Raw genomic sequence first — 14,256 nt, 5'->3', positions numbered from 1 at the left:
AGATCACTCACGCGAGGGAACCCCAGTTGAAGTCCGGGAACTTGGCGTGTGACGTCACCGCACTGAGTGTGGAAGCCTTCAGGGGACAAGTTCAATCCGACGCGTTTCTGAGCCTAAACGGGCTCCTTGAAGGAGTAGTCTAGGATCGAAATTCAAAGCACCCAATCCTTCTCCCCACCTCGAACATCATCTGTTGGGGAGAGTCATAGCTGGCCATACACATTAGACTGTTGGCCAGCCCCAGCTAAAAACGCTGATTTACTCAACAACAGCCTAGTGAGTAGGTGGGAAAATTTGGTCTCTAAGGTTTTCCGCAAAATTAAGGTAGGGTCCATCATGGGTATGGACATTTGGGATCACCTTTGAAGGTAATGATTTTAAATTATGGTTTTATATGTTGCAGGAAATATATGTATTCATGTAAAGAATCTTTACAACATAGGATAATCAGCTGCTATTCCTTAATGCACATTTACATGCGCTGACTGATTAGGCAATTATCAGGAAGGAACCATTTCTTCCCAATAATCGCCTGCTCAGCAGTGGAGAAAAGAGCTGCCGTAACTCTTCCTCATGCAGATTCATTGTTTCTGGGCAACAGATCACTGGTTACACAGCTCTATCTGCTGCCCAGAAATGATCATTGAGGTGTCCAGACAAACAATGAATTCACCCAATAAGCAATGGTTTCGCTTGTTCATTGGGTGATCTGCGGCAACTTTACATGGGCCGATTTTTGGGAACGAGTGTGACAACTGCCCTATGTAAATCCAGCTCTACAGTAAACTTGGCAACCACCTGGTTTTTATCTGACCACAGAGAGCAAGTGACAAGTCACTGAGGGTGGAAGTCATCATCAAGGTCGACAAGGAGACTTGTAGTTTTTACAATTAGAAACACTGACCTCCCCACCTTCTCCGCTTTTTCAGCTGGAGATTATATTGAGTCTGTAAGCAAGCAAGAAAAAGCACTGGACAGATGGAGACGATCAGAGATACCTGTTGCTATAAGTGGGTGTGACAGCGATTATTGAAGACATTTATTTAGAAGTTATTTTTATCTCTATTTTAGGCCTTACATGAAAATTGTGAATTTGTTGGATTTTTTTTTTTAAATGATATAATACAAGGGATATAATACGCCCTTCTGTAAATTCTGAGGTTCAAGACCGCAAGTAAACAAGAGGCCGCAGGCCATATAAGCAGATCACAGGACTCCAAGGTGACTCCTAATATCTTTAATAATTGTGCACATTATTTCTCAGCTGCTGCATATCCTCTTTTTGGCAGAAAGGGGAAGCATCATGTACACTATTAATAGATATAAAACACCTTCAGCTGTATTTTTATGTTTTGCAGCATAAATCAAATACCGTCAAACAATCATAAAGGCTTGTACAAGATTTATGTCCTATCCTCAGACCGGGCCGACAAACTGTTACCTTGTTTTTCCAGTGCCGCTAAAGTTGGTGCAGGGTGTCAGACCCTTTTTCATCTGATATTGACACCCTATTCTGGAGGACAAGCCATCAATATCAAGATACTAAGTTAAAAAAGCCTTATGATCATTGCAAATAATCTACGCACATGTCTGCTTAAAGTTTTTAGCACAGATGCCCTCTGGTGGACACATGAGGTATTATATAGATACAAAGCGCAATATAATGAAAGCAATATAATGAATGAAAGCAACTAATACTAGCCCCAAAATCAAGGTACATTTACTTGAAAATCAAGCAATGAACACTTTTTTTCATTCACACAAACTGTCTTAAGAAAGGCTACATTTACATGTCCGCAACACACCAGCCCGTCACCCCCATAGAAATGCCTATTCTTGTCCGCAAGCTGCGGACAAGAATAGGACATGCTCTATCTTTTTGCGGAGCTGCAGACCCAAAACCGGGGCCGCGCTCCGCAATTGCGGCTTCAGACAGCACACTGTGTGCTGTCCGCATCCATTCCGTCCCCATAGAGAATGAATGGGTCCGCACCCATTCCGCAAAATTGCGGAAAGGATGCGGACCCATTTTGCGGACGTGTGAATGGAGCCAAAAACTGTCTTTGTTGCCTAGGGCAGCTTTCAATTTTTATAGTGCTTTTGAAAAATGGAAGCTGCGCTATGATGGGCTGCTATTGGCAATAATGGCATTTTTTCTATATATAATTTCATAAATGTTCCCCAAAGTGTCTGAAAGGTGGCCATGTTTAAAAATATACATATAGTATAAGTCAGGTCTATCAACAGATTGGTGTACTACAAAGTAATTTTACCCTGTGCATTGTCCATATTAAATGCACACGTAATAAAGAGGTAGTTCAGGATGAGAAAGAAGGGTCTACATTTTCCACTCTTGTCAATGTCTGGTATTGCAGCTTCACACCTGATTGCTTCACACACATGAGAATAAGGATGTGCTGCAATACCAAATACAACCCATAGACAAGAGTGGTGCTGTTTCTGGTTAAAAAAAGGCCCTTCTTTCTAATCCCAACCAACCCTTTGTAGTTACTTGTAATTGGAAACTATCTCAATCGTTTAAAATAATCTACCTGATCGGCTCTTGAGGGCATCATAAGCTTCCATCTCCAGAGAGATAACCATACTGTCAAAGCGTCCAAGATCTGTGAGTGCAATTAAACCCCTGTAGTGTATAAAATAAAATCTGATGAATGCACGTTCAGGATTCAGCACTAGATTCTGTAAACTAACATTAGTGGAAAGGTTGCAGGTTCATGCAGTTCAGCTATTGATTTTCATGCAGGTTTTTTTTATAGTCTGGGTGAACCTATGAGACCCTCACCAATCATCAGTGAGTACTATAGCTTCTTCAGTGTCTATCCAAGCACATCGATGGTCCATACATATGGCTGCATCTAGTACTGCTGCGATGACTGGTGGACGTCATGGGTGCTGGACTCCCACCAATCTCACACTGATGGCCTGTCTAATGTTTTAGTCCTAAAAACCTCTTTAAAGAGGATCTGTGGCTGTGGACTGTTTTCTCATCAATACTCAGGACCTTCTGACCTGCTGGAGGTATTGATTCTTGCTTACACAGAGCCTTTTAACAAGAATGGAAACTTTGGTCATTAAAGCAGGTGAAAATCTGGAGGTCAGACACTCTGGACCAAGGCTTCAACTTGATAAAACACTGAAGTTTTCCAGAACTCGTAAATGCTAAGAAGCAATAGAGTATATGACAGCGAGGTGTACACCATCTAAGTGGTATATGTCCAGGCAGTAATGTCTTGTGGAAATGATGTAGGTACAGAGACCTCCCTGTTTCTCACTGTATGAGGAGTCACTCATTTATCTCCTCGGCACTAAGAAAGGAATAGAGGAACTTTCAGATAGATAAACAAGTGAGGGGAAAAAAATTGGAAGAACCAACAGCTAGCAGAGGAACAGACGTCCATCACATAAGGAAGTCGGAGCTAGAAGGAAATATATTTCTTTCTAAGGTTTCTTCGTTCTGCAGCAGAGTACTTGCTTACCCTACCTGACATCTCGTAAAAGGAGAAGCTTCTCGGGACGGTCCAGAATTGCAAGCAATGGCCTAACCAGGTCTTCAATTCCTCCTTCCTGGATATACTGTAAGGAGAAGTGATGTTAGGGTCATGGTTTCTTATCAAGTCACAACACTAGAATGGCATTGGTGAAGTATAAAGAGATTGCCCCATTAGGGAATATAGACGCCATAAAGGAGGGTCCGGCGATCAGGACCCCCCTCTATCAGCCAGAATGGTTACCATTGACTTGTGGCCAATGTTGTTTCATCAAGGAGAAATGTGAATAAATCACTATTAAAAATGCATGTACACCTGATAATCCAGTGGCTTGTAGGACCATAGTGGTTTATGAGTCTTAAAAAGGGCATCTATCAGCAGTTTTGTACCTATGACACTGGCTGACCTGTTACATGTGCACTTGGCAGCTGAAGGCATCTGTGTTGGTCCCATGTTCATATGTGCCCGCATTGCTGAGAAAAATGATGTTTTAACATATGCAAATGAGACTCTAGGAGCAATGGGGGCGTTACCGCTACACCTAGGGGCTCTGCTCTCTCTGCAACTGCTGCGCTCTTTCCACTTTGATTGACAGGGTGAGGTGTGATCATGTTTCCACTGCCTGTTACATATGAACATAGGACCAGCACAGATGCCTTCAGCTACCAAGCTACATGTAACAGGTCAGCCAGTGTCATAGGTACAAATCTGCTGACAGAGGCCCTTTAGGGTCCATTCAGACGTCCGTAGTGTGTTGTGTGCTGTCCGCATCTTTTCCGTTCCTATTGAAAATGAATGGGTCCGCACCTGTTCCGCATAATTGCGGAATGGATCCGGACCCATTCTACGGACGTCTGCATGGACCCTTAAGCTGGCTGTACACCTCAGATAACTGTCAGCCAACCAACATACACATACATGCTCAGAAAATGAAAGCAGGCTCCTCTGTCTGTGGCTTTTTTACGTGAGAACCAAAAAATGAGACATGGAAATGCCTGGCCTTTTGCTCTCCAGATATCTTTGGGGGAGCGTAAGGAGGCCTCCTATACACCTTACATAGTTGGATGATCCAGCAGGTTCAGTCGACATATGCCTAATGTGTATGGTCGGCTTTACATTTACAAAATACTGTCCTCCCTTTCCATCCTACCACACACAATAATGCTAAATAAAAATAGTTTATGTTTAGAGTTTGATAATTGATTCTAACGTGACCCATTTCCATTTTCTTGTACTTTTATGTATTTTTTCTATTTAGATTTACAACCATCATTTGTGCTCGGATCGGCTCATGCTGAGAGGGTACCCTACCTAAGCCTATACTCCACCCCCCCAACCTAGAAGCAGCAGAGTTATGCCGGAACTGCTTATCGAAGGGTAGCCTAAAGGGGGCTACCCCAATGATGAGACCTGAAAGAAGGGAGGGCTCCTGGGTGGGTTGAAATCGTTCGAACCGACAAGTGGGGGGAGGAGGGCCAGGTTTAAATAGTGAACGCCCCGCCTCCCCTCACACAAATGCGGCACTCTTAATTGCCTACCACTTGTGCTCGGATCGGCTCATGCTGAGAGGGTACCCTACCTAAGCCTATACTCCACCCCCCCAACCTAGAAGCAGCAGAGTTATGCCGGAACTGCTTATCGAAGGGTAGCCTAAAGGGGCCAAAAGAACCATGCATAGGAGTTAGAAAACTTCATAACAGAAACTACAGACCAAAACTCGAAAGCCAATGATATTTCGTATAAGGATCCGGGATATTACGCATGGAACACGCGGAACTGCGACGACCCAACCGTTTGATGACATGTACTGGCACCTAATGCATGGACGCCATTGCTGCCGCGCCCATGCGGAAGGAATGTCCTGTGATCCAGCGAGGACCGACCCCTGAACCTGTCAACTAACCTGAATGTACGTAAGAAAGGCCGCGGTGGTTAGCCGGGCATTGCCTAGTTCGAGTACGGGAGAACATGCCGCTTGGACTAAATACTATGAGCCAAGCCTCCAAGGCCTGCACCGGACACCATCTGCTGTCCGTGGGAAAGTATCTGACCGACACTGGTTGCCCCGGCCGTGACGTCTTGGACGAGGCCAAGGTGAGGACATAGATGGACCCGCGCCGGATGAGCTGACCTTTCCGCAGGCACCCAGCCAGCGTATTGGTGCCCATGAGCTCGCCTGACCTGAGGAATCCATGGAAGGCCAGGTACAAGGCTGTTTCTACCAGAGCGCTAACCTGTGGCCCGAACGGTTTGCCCCTGCAGTTTGCCTGTCACGGCCTGAACAAGCTACCGGTAAATGGCTGACGCCCATGTCGTTTCACAACAGACATCTTGCGCAAACCCTTCAACGCCGCTTTGATCGGGTGGGCGGAGAAGAGTGACGGTAGGTCCGGATGTAGCCTGTACCAATGGTGCTGAATACCTGCCATGTATAGTTAACAATGCTATAGGACAAGTTTAATTGAGAGTGGCAAAAATCCTGACAAAGCCCAATAGGTGAGTGATAGGCCCCCTTTTTTTTTTTTTTTTTTTTTAATCTCCATGCGTGAGAGACTCTAATAGCGGAGTCCTGTGTGTAAACCTAAAGCGGAGAAGCCATGCGTGAGAGACTAATGGCGGAGCCATGCGTGAGAGACTAATGGCAGAGTCATATGTGTAAAACTAAAACGGAGAAGCTCTGCGTGAGGGACTCTAATGGCGGAGTCATATGTGTAAAACTAAAACGGAGAAGCTCTGCGTGAGGGACTCTAATGGCGGAGTCATATGTGTAAAACTAAAACGGAGAAGCCATGCGTGAGAGACTCAGATGGCGGAGTCATTTGTGTAACCTAAAACGGAGAAGCCATGCGTGAGAGACTCTAATGGCGGAGTCATATGTGTAACCTAAAACGGAGAAGCCATGCGTGAGAGATTCTAATGACGGAGTCACATGTGCCAACCTAAAACGGAGAAGCCAGGCGTGAGAGACTAATGGCGGACTCGTATGTGTAAAACTCACATTGAGAAGCCATGCGTGAGAGACTCTAATGGCGGAGTCATATGTGTAACCTAAAACGGAGAAGCCATGCGTGAGAGACTCTAATGGCGGAGTCATATGTGGAAACCTAAAACGGAGAAGCCAGGCGTGAGAGACTAATGACGGACTCGTATGTGTAAAACTCACATTGAGAAGCCATGCGTGAGAGACTCTAATGGCGGAGTCATATGTGTAACCTAAAACGGAGCAGCCATGCGTGAGAGATTCTAATGACGGAGTCACATGTGCCAACCTAAAACGGAGAAGCCAGGCGTGAGAGACTAATGACGGACTCGTATGTGTAAAACTCACATTGAGAAGCCATGCGTGAGAGACTCTAATGACGGAGTCATATGTGTAACCTAAAACTGAGAAGCCATGCGTGAGAGACTCTAATGGCGGAGCCATGCGTGAGAGACTCTAATGGCGGAGTCATATGTGTAACCTAAAACGGAGAAGCCATGCGTGAGAGACTCTAATGGCGGAGTCATATGTGGAAACCTAAAACGGAGAAGCCATGCGTGAGACTCAGATGGCGGAGTCATATGTGTAAACCTAAAACGGAGCAGCCATGCGTGAGAGATTCTAATGGCGGAGTCATATGTGCCAACCTAAAACGGAGAAGCCAGGCGTGAGAGACTAATGGCGGAGTCGTATGTGTAAAACTCACATGGAGAAGCCATGCGTGAGAGACTCTAATGGCGGAGTCATATGTGTAACCTAAAACGGAGAAGCCATGCGTGGGAGACTCTAATGGCGGAGTCATAAGTGTAAACCTAAAACGGAGAAGCCATGCGTGAGAGACTCTAATGGCGGAGTCATAAGTGTAAACCTAAAACGGAGAAGCCATGCGTGAGAGACTCTAATGGCGGATCCGTCTGTGTAAAACTAACACGGAGAAGCCATGCGTGAGAGACTCTAATGGCGGAGTCATATGTGTAAACCTAAAACGGAGAAGCCATGCGTGAGAGACTCAAAAAATGTATTTTTTTTTTTTTTTTTTTTAATTTTAATTTTTTTTTTTTCACTATCAACCACTTAAGCAGCTCTCGTATGGGCACAGCTCTGAGTACGAGCATGAAGAGCATGGTATAACGCAGATCACCTGCATGGACTAACTAACATCCTGTGCCTAAATAACCCCCTTGGAACCTAATGTACGGCCGGCAGCAGGAAGCCAGCCACCGCCTATGATCTGCTCCCCCTGACCGAGCCTAGTACTCCTTCCCCTGATCCCTGCCTACCTAACGGCACGGCGGCCCGTGCCAGACTTTATTGAAGATGAGGAGCCTTACCCCCCAGCCGCGTGGGGAGCTCACGCTGCTCCCTGGCAGAATGCACCAGTGCGGGGGAGCCCCCCTCCTCAACTAGGGCCGACCCACCGCCGGCTGGACACTCGTACCGCGTGGGGAGCAGCGCCACTCCCTGGCAATGTGCACCGGATCAGAGGGAGCCCCTCCTTTACCGTGGGCCCCGGCCCCCGCTGGTTTGAACCGTGTGCCGCGTGAGGAGCCGCACAGCTCCCTGGCATTGTGCGCCGGTGCGGGAGTGCCCCCCCTCACCTAGGGGCTGGTTATTGTGACTGGAACCCGCTGGGAGACTGAAGCCTAACTGGACCTACCTGTGACCGTGAAGGCTGACCTCCCAGGCCGTGGCTGACCCACGTGCGTAGTCGTGACGCAACTACCCGTAGATGCCCACCCAGTGCCTGTAGTTAACGGCAGTGCGACCGAGTCTGTGGATGTGACCGACTAGCCCCTGTAGTCGTGAGGGGACCCTACATCGAGAGTAGCGGTAACGGACCATCGCCTGTAGACGTGGTAGTATTACCTCGTGAGTCTGTTGACATGAGACTAATGCCTGCAGTCGTGGCCGGTCTTAATAATGAGTCTGTAGTCGTAACGGATTTGTGCCTGCAGTCGTGGCAGGGCTTTAGAGCGGGTCTGTAGTCGTGACAGACTGATGCCTGCAGTCGTGGCAGGACTTTATAACGAGTCTGTAGTCGTGACAGACTGATGCCTGCAGTCGTGGCAGGGCTTTATAACGGGTCTGTAGTCGTGACAGACTGATGCCTGCAGTCGTGGCAGGACTTTATAACGAGTCTGTAGTCGTGACAGACTGATGCCTGCAGTCGTGGCAGGGCTTTATAACGGGTCTGTAGTCGTGACAGACTGTTGCCTGCAGTCGTGGCAGGGCTTTAGAGCGGGTCTGTAGTCGTGACAGACTGATGCCTGCAGTCGTGGCAGGGCTTTATAAGGAGTCTGTAGTCGTGACAGACCTGGCAAAGCAACATTCCTATCTATACCATTATTATTATTTTTTCTTTTTTTTTTTTTTTTTTTTTTCTTTCCCCCCCCCCCCAAAGGCCACGACTGTAGGCGCCACCCTGTAAGAGATGCGCCAGAGGCCTGGACATAATAGTCCACCATCCCCCGTCCCCCAAGCCTATGCAGGAGAAAAGAGGGGGTTGGCCCCCGCATGCACCACCCCTGACTCACCTGGCGGCCATGACAGCCACGAACCCCACAGTATCGTAAGTTAGCCCACCACCTGTGGACCTGAACAACCAAGAACAGACGTGTGAGTGAGCGCACGCCAGCTGGGCGACACTTCACTCATGCCACCGCTCCCTAGCTAACCACCGGATTATTGTGACTGCGCCCGAACCAACCCCCTGACTGACCGTATGGGCTTACGGGCGGCTCGGCTGCGTGCGCAAAGTGACGTGGCCCGCCCCCCTCCTTGAAGCCCTCTTTATATTTGATCCTTGAACATATTCCAAATTTTATTTAAATATATATTTTTTTTTTTATACTCCTGCCTTAGTACCTAGCCACTGTGCCTGAGCAGAGGAGCCCTGCACCTGGACTGCAGTACCAGTATGGGCCTGTAGGTGTCGACCATCCCCCGCCCTCTCTCAAGCCAGGACCTGCTGGAGCGCAGCAAGCCAGTGATTCCCTTCTAGGTTAGAATTAACCATTGAAATCATAACTTGTATACAGTGCACATGTCTGAGTATCTGCTTATCTCGTCTTGCCTGAGTTTGGCGCAGTAAAGAAGACGAGTTTATTCTGCAGCGGATTCCTAGACATGACTGAAAGTCACATAAGCATGTCCACCTTCACAGCCTCGCTAATTGTAATTACCAGGAGAACGTGCATCAGGAGCGGCTGTGAGGGATTTGCGCTCCGCCATGTGGAACATTGCATCCAGTGCCCACCGCTATCGACTATTTGTACAGGGAAAGCCGCGGCGTATTAATCGCCTATAGGTTTCGGCTTCCGCCCCCTGATCCTGCAGCTGGACCTCCGCTTACTGATTGCAGCTAATGAATAGATCCCTGTGTGAGCGGACGGCGTTTTCCTCTACGGCGGAACGTTCTGATACGGGAGTGAGTGATATATAACGCTGCGTCGTGGAGCCGACGGCCGGCGTGACCGATGCTCAGGGTATGCGAGCGGACATCGTGACCCGTCGCTGCTGAGCCACAGGTGAGGGGTGCCCGCCTGGGGGACGCTGCATGTGGGAGCGGGGGTGCTTAGCGCAGGGCCTGGAGCGGATCGGGGTGCCTGTCTCGGGGTGCCGGAAGCGATCGGGAGTGCGGGCAGTCTCCAGCGCAGCTGGGGACCGGCGGCACGCTCGGCAGCCCCACATGTTATACATAGCGAGACGGGTGTGCAAGCCACCCTGCCTACCTAATCACCGTAGCGACGAGCTCGACGCAGCCGATCCCCCGATCCTCCAGTGACGCATGCCCTTCTCTGGCACCAACCCACAAGCCGATTCGAAATCGTTCGAACCGACAAGTGGGGGGAGGAGGGCCAGGTTTAAATAGTGAACGCCCCGCCTCCCCTCACACAAATGCGGCACTCTTAATTGCCTACCACTTAGGGCGTTAGTATTTTTGTACATACTGCATAAAGAATCAAAGTCTAATACAAGATTTTTTATACTTTTAAAAAGCAAACTTCTGCGGATTAAATGCCACCTAAAACCAATTCCTGATCTTTGGCGCCACCTTTAGGTAAAAAACAAGAATGCTGTATTCAATTACCTAAACGGCTAAATAACTATTTTTATATATATTCACAAATCTACAGTACTATGAAAACTAATCTCCTGTTGGCACAATTTTACCCTGAGGATGTTTCTACCCAACTTATTAGATAGTGCCTTCTGAATGAATAAGAGCAGAAGAGTCATCACCAGCATACTGGTGGCAGGGTAACTTTCCATAGTTTCCATCATCCAGTGTGGCTCCAATAATAAACTACTATCACCTACCCTCCATCTATATACATGGTGTCAGCCTGTGGCTCTCTTAATGTTGTGGATCTTCTCAATCCTAAGGAGGCTTCCAGTTTAGAAATATTACTTTTCAAGTATAAAATAGTAAAGCCCATAACTAAATTCTAGCATTCTTCATGAGAACCCCTACCATGAACAAGCCAGACAGCCTTAGTATTGGAGAACAGATCTCCAGGAATCCAGTTCTGATGAACATTCCAATCTACTATTAATGATCTAATGTGTTAAGGTGGCCATACACATAACAGCTCTCTGTCCAACAGCTATCTCTGGATCCTCCTAGAAATACGCATGCTCGGTGGGGTATACATATGTATTGAATGGGGAGAGGGCTTGAAGCCACTGCCAGACACCAGGGGTGTAGCTATAGGGGAAGCAGCGGAAGTGGCTGCTTTGGGGGCCTGAACTCAAGAGGGGCCCCCCAGGAGGAGGACTAAAAGATTTTATTGTCAGGGCCCCCTCAACAGTATTAGAAAAAGACATTATAAACAGTCACCATGTAGCAAACAGATGGTGAGGCTGCCGGGCCTCGCCTGGGAGAGTTATCTTGACTAGTCGCAGTAGTGGAGGTTGCACGGGAGGAGGGGGTTGTGAAAAAGTTGCTGGGGGGGCCTGTTCAAAAATTTGCTGCGGGGCCCAGTCATTTATAGTTATGCCACTGCCAGATTGTCACCGCCTGATCTCTAAGAAGCTCTGACAGACGTTCTTCTGTACCTCCTGCATGATGTTCTTTTGTTTTGCTTTCACTTTGTCATCTCTTTTCCTTCTCCCAGCTGTCATCTATTCACACTGATTGCCTCTCTTTATATCCCCTCCCATACTGCCTCACTTTGTGGTTTATACTACTTCCTGGATTGTGCTCTCTGCTAGAAGCTGCAACTGCTGGTTCCTCAGATAAGTCTCTTCCTTTCTTTGTGTTTTTCTGCTGGCTTGATTCTAGGTGACCCTGACTCCCTCCGTATTAAGTGCAGGGAGCCGGTGATCGTGTCCCCTCACTATTGTAGGGTTTTCAGGTCTCATATAGTCGAGGCACGAGGGCATGCAATTATCTATCATAGAGATCTTTCCATGGGCTGAGCAGTAAGGGAGAGCTCTAGGGCTTTTATAGGGCTTACCCATTTGTTCCTTAGTTTGGGATCAAGTCAGTCTGATGTTTATTTGTGACTTTCAGTTTTCTGCAACACCCTCCATGACATTATAAACCACCAAAACCGTTTTAAGCATGGATCCGGTTTCAGCCTTGACGGACCGCATGTGGGGTCTTTCATTGGAGGTAGCAGATCTCCGTAAAACTGTATCTCAGTTTCAGGTGACCGGTTCTGCTTGCGTTCATGGAGTTTGTTCTGAGCCTAAGATCTCGCTTCCGGATACTTTCTCTGGGGGGTAGTGAGAATTTTGTTAGTTTTAGAGAGGCTTGCAAACTCCATTTTCGCCTACTTCCCCATTCCTCTGGTGATGAGAAGCAGAGGGTGGGGATCATCATCTCGCTGCTCAGGGATAACGCTCAGTCTTGGGCCTTTTCGCTGCCGGTGGGGGCACGGCCCCTCCGATCGGTGGATGGAATTTTTTGTAGCCCTGGGTCAGATATATGATGATCCGGATCGTATTGCTCTGGCTGAATCTAAACTGCGTCTTTTATGCCAGGGTAAACAGTCCGCAGAGATATACTGTTCAGAATTTCAGAGATGGGCAACTGATACTGGTTGGAATGATGCTGCACTCCGAAGTCAGTTTTGCCATGGTCTCTCGGAGGGATTGAAAGATGCATTTGCCTTTCATGAGAGACCTGCCTCGTTGGAGTCTGCCATGTCTCGAGCTGTTCATATTGACAGGCATCTTAGAGATAGAGGAGAGATCACTCCTTCCTGTCATATCCAGTCCAAGGACACTGGGGAGGTCTCATTCAGTGCGCAGGGGCCTCAGTCTCTCTCAATCCCCTCTGAGCAGGAGCCCATGCAGCTGGGTTTGCTTGCCTCGGATAGTAGAAGATTCAGCTCTCAGAGGAGGGTTTGTTTCTGTTGTGGGGGTATAAATCATTTGGCAAATGTTTGTCCCTCTAGGAGATTCCGGGAGTTTTTTGAGGGTAATAAAGAAACAAAGAGAAAAAAATCCTCTAAAAGTTTTCATCTGTTACTATTGGCAAGGTTGATGCGGAAATTTAAAGTTTTCCGTTTGCTTGTAGTTCCCGTTTTGTCCTACCTGCCAGGCTGGCGCTAGATAGCAAGAACATTGTTTGTGAGATTTTTGTAGATAGTGGAGCAGCTGTCAATCTCATTGATAATCAATTTTCTATAACACATGGTTTCCAGGTATGCACTTTGGGAAAGGATATACCTGATTTTGCTATCGATTCCTCTCCACTTTTTCAAAAATCGTTAAAGGGCATAGTTCACAATATCCGTTTGACTGTGGATGATGCTCATGTTGAGGATGTGTCATGTTTCGTCCTGGGCGGATTACTTACTCCTCTAGTGTTGGGGCTACCCTGGCTCACTAAACATAACCCCACCATTGATTTGCAAGCAAGGCAAATAAATGGTTGGAGTGACTTTTGCAGAGAGAATTGCCTCACGGCGTCTCTCTCAGAGGTTTCTACCAAGACTGTACCATCTTTTCTCTCTGAAGTTTCGGATGTGTTTTCAGAGAGTGGTGTCCAAGAGCTCCCTCCTCACCGGGAGTACGATTGCCCTATTAATCTCATCCCAGGCGCCAAGCTGCCTAAATCACGTTTATACAGGGTGGGCCATTTATATGGATACACCTTAATAAAATGGGAATGGTTGGTGATATTAACTTCCTGTTTGTGGCACATTAGTATATGTGAGGGGGGAAACTTTTCAAGATGGGTGGTGACCATGGCGGCCATTTTGAATCAAACTTTAGTTTTTTTCAATACGAAGAGGGTCATGTGACACATCAAACTTATTGGGAATTTCACACGAAAGACAATGGTGTGCTTGGTTTTAACATAAATTTATTCTTTCATGAGTTATTTACAAGTTTCTCTTTGTTTACAGCCGGAACGGATAGAAATTGTGTTGATATCTGGTGAACGCAGTAACCGGGTCATTGCAGCAGATTTCAATGGAAGACACCCTACGAGACCACCCATCTCCCATGCTACAGTTAGCAAACTGCTTGCTAAGTTTCGTGAAACTGGTTCAGTGGACGCATGAAATCTGTCTGTAATGAAGAAACATCAGTGGCTGTCCTAGCTTCATTCAGCAAGAGCCCACAGCGTAGCACTCGCCGCATGTCACTGGAGTGGCATTAGTCGAACATCCCTTCGGCGGATATTAGCTACTCACAAATGGCACCCTTACAAACTCCAGCTACTGCAGCATCTCAACGAGGATGACCCAGATCGGCGCACTTAATTTGCAGAATGGGCAAAACAAAAATTGGAACAGGACCCTCAGTTTA

At 47.3% G+C, this 14,256-nt stretch overlaps 1 protein-coding gene across 1 annotated transcript in view; it reads right to left on the bottom strand.

Annotated features, from left to right (window-relative positions):
• PDZD7 (PDZ domain containing 7) overlaps window positions 1-14,256 on the bottom strand; it is a 115,407-nt gene that overhangs the window by 18,762 nt on the left and 82,389 nt on the right. Inside the window, exons 12-13 of the mRNA XM_040437546.1 lie at window positions 3,503-3,594; window positions 2,553-2,644 (exon numbers count right to left, since the gene is read on the bottom strand). Coding sequence (XP_040293480.1) covers window positions 2,553-2,644; window positions 3,503-3,594 — 184 coding nt within the window. The remainder of the gene's footprint in view (window positions 1-2,552; window positions 2,645-3,502; window positions 3,595-14,256) is intronic.

The sequence above is a fragment of the Bufo bufo genome, chromosome 6, assembly GCF_905171765.1.
Source record: "Bufo bufo chromosome 6, aBufBuf1.1, whole genome shotgun sequence".
Lineage (NCBI taxonomy): Eukaryota > Metazoa > Chordata > Amphibia > Anura > Bufonidae > Bufo > Bufo bufo.
This window is presented reverse-complemented; position numbering and strand designations above follow the sequence as displayed.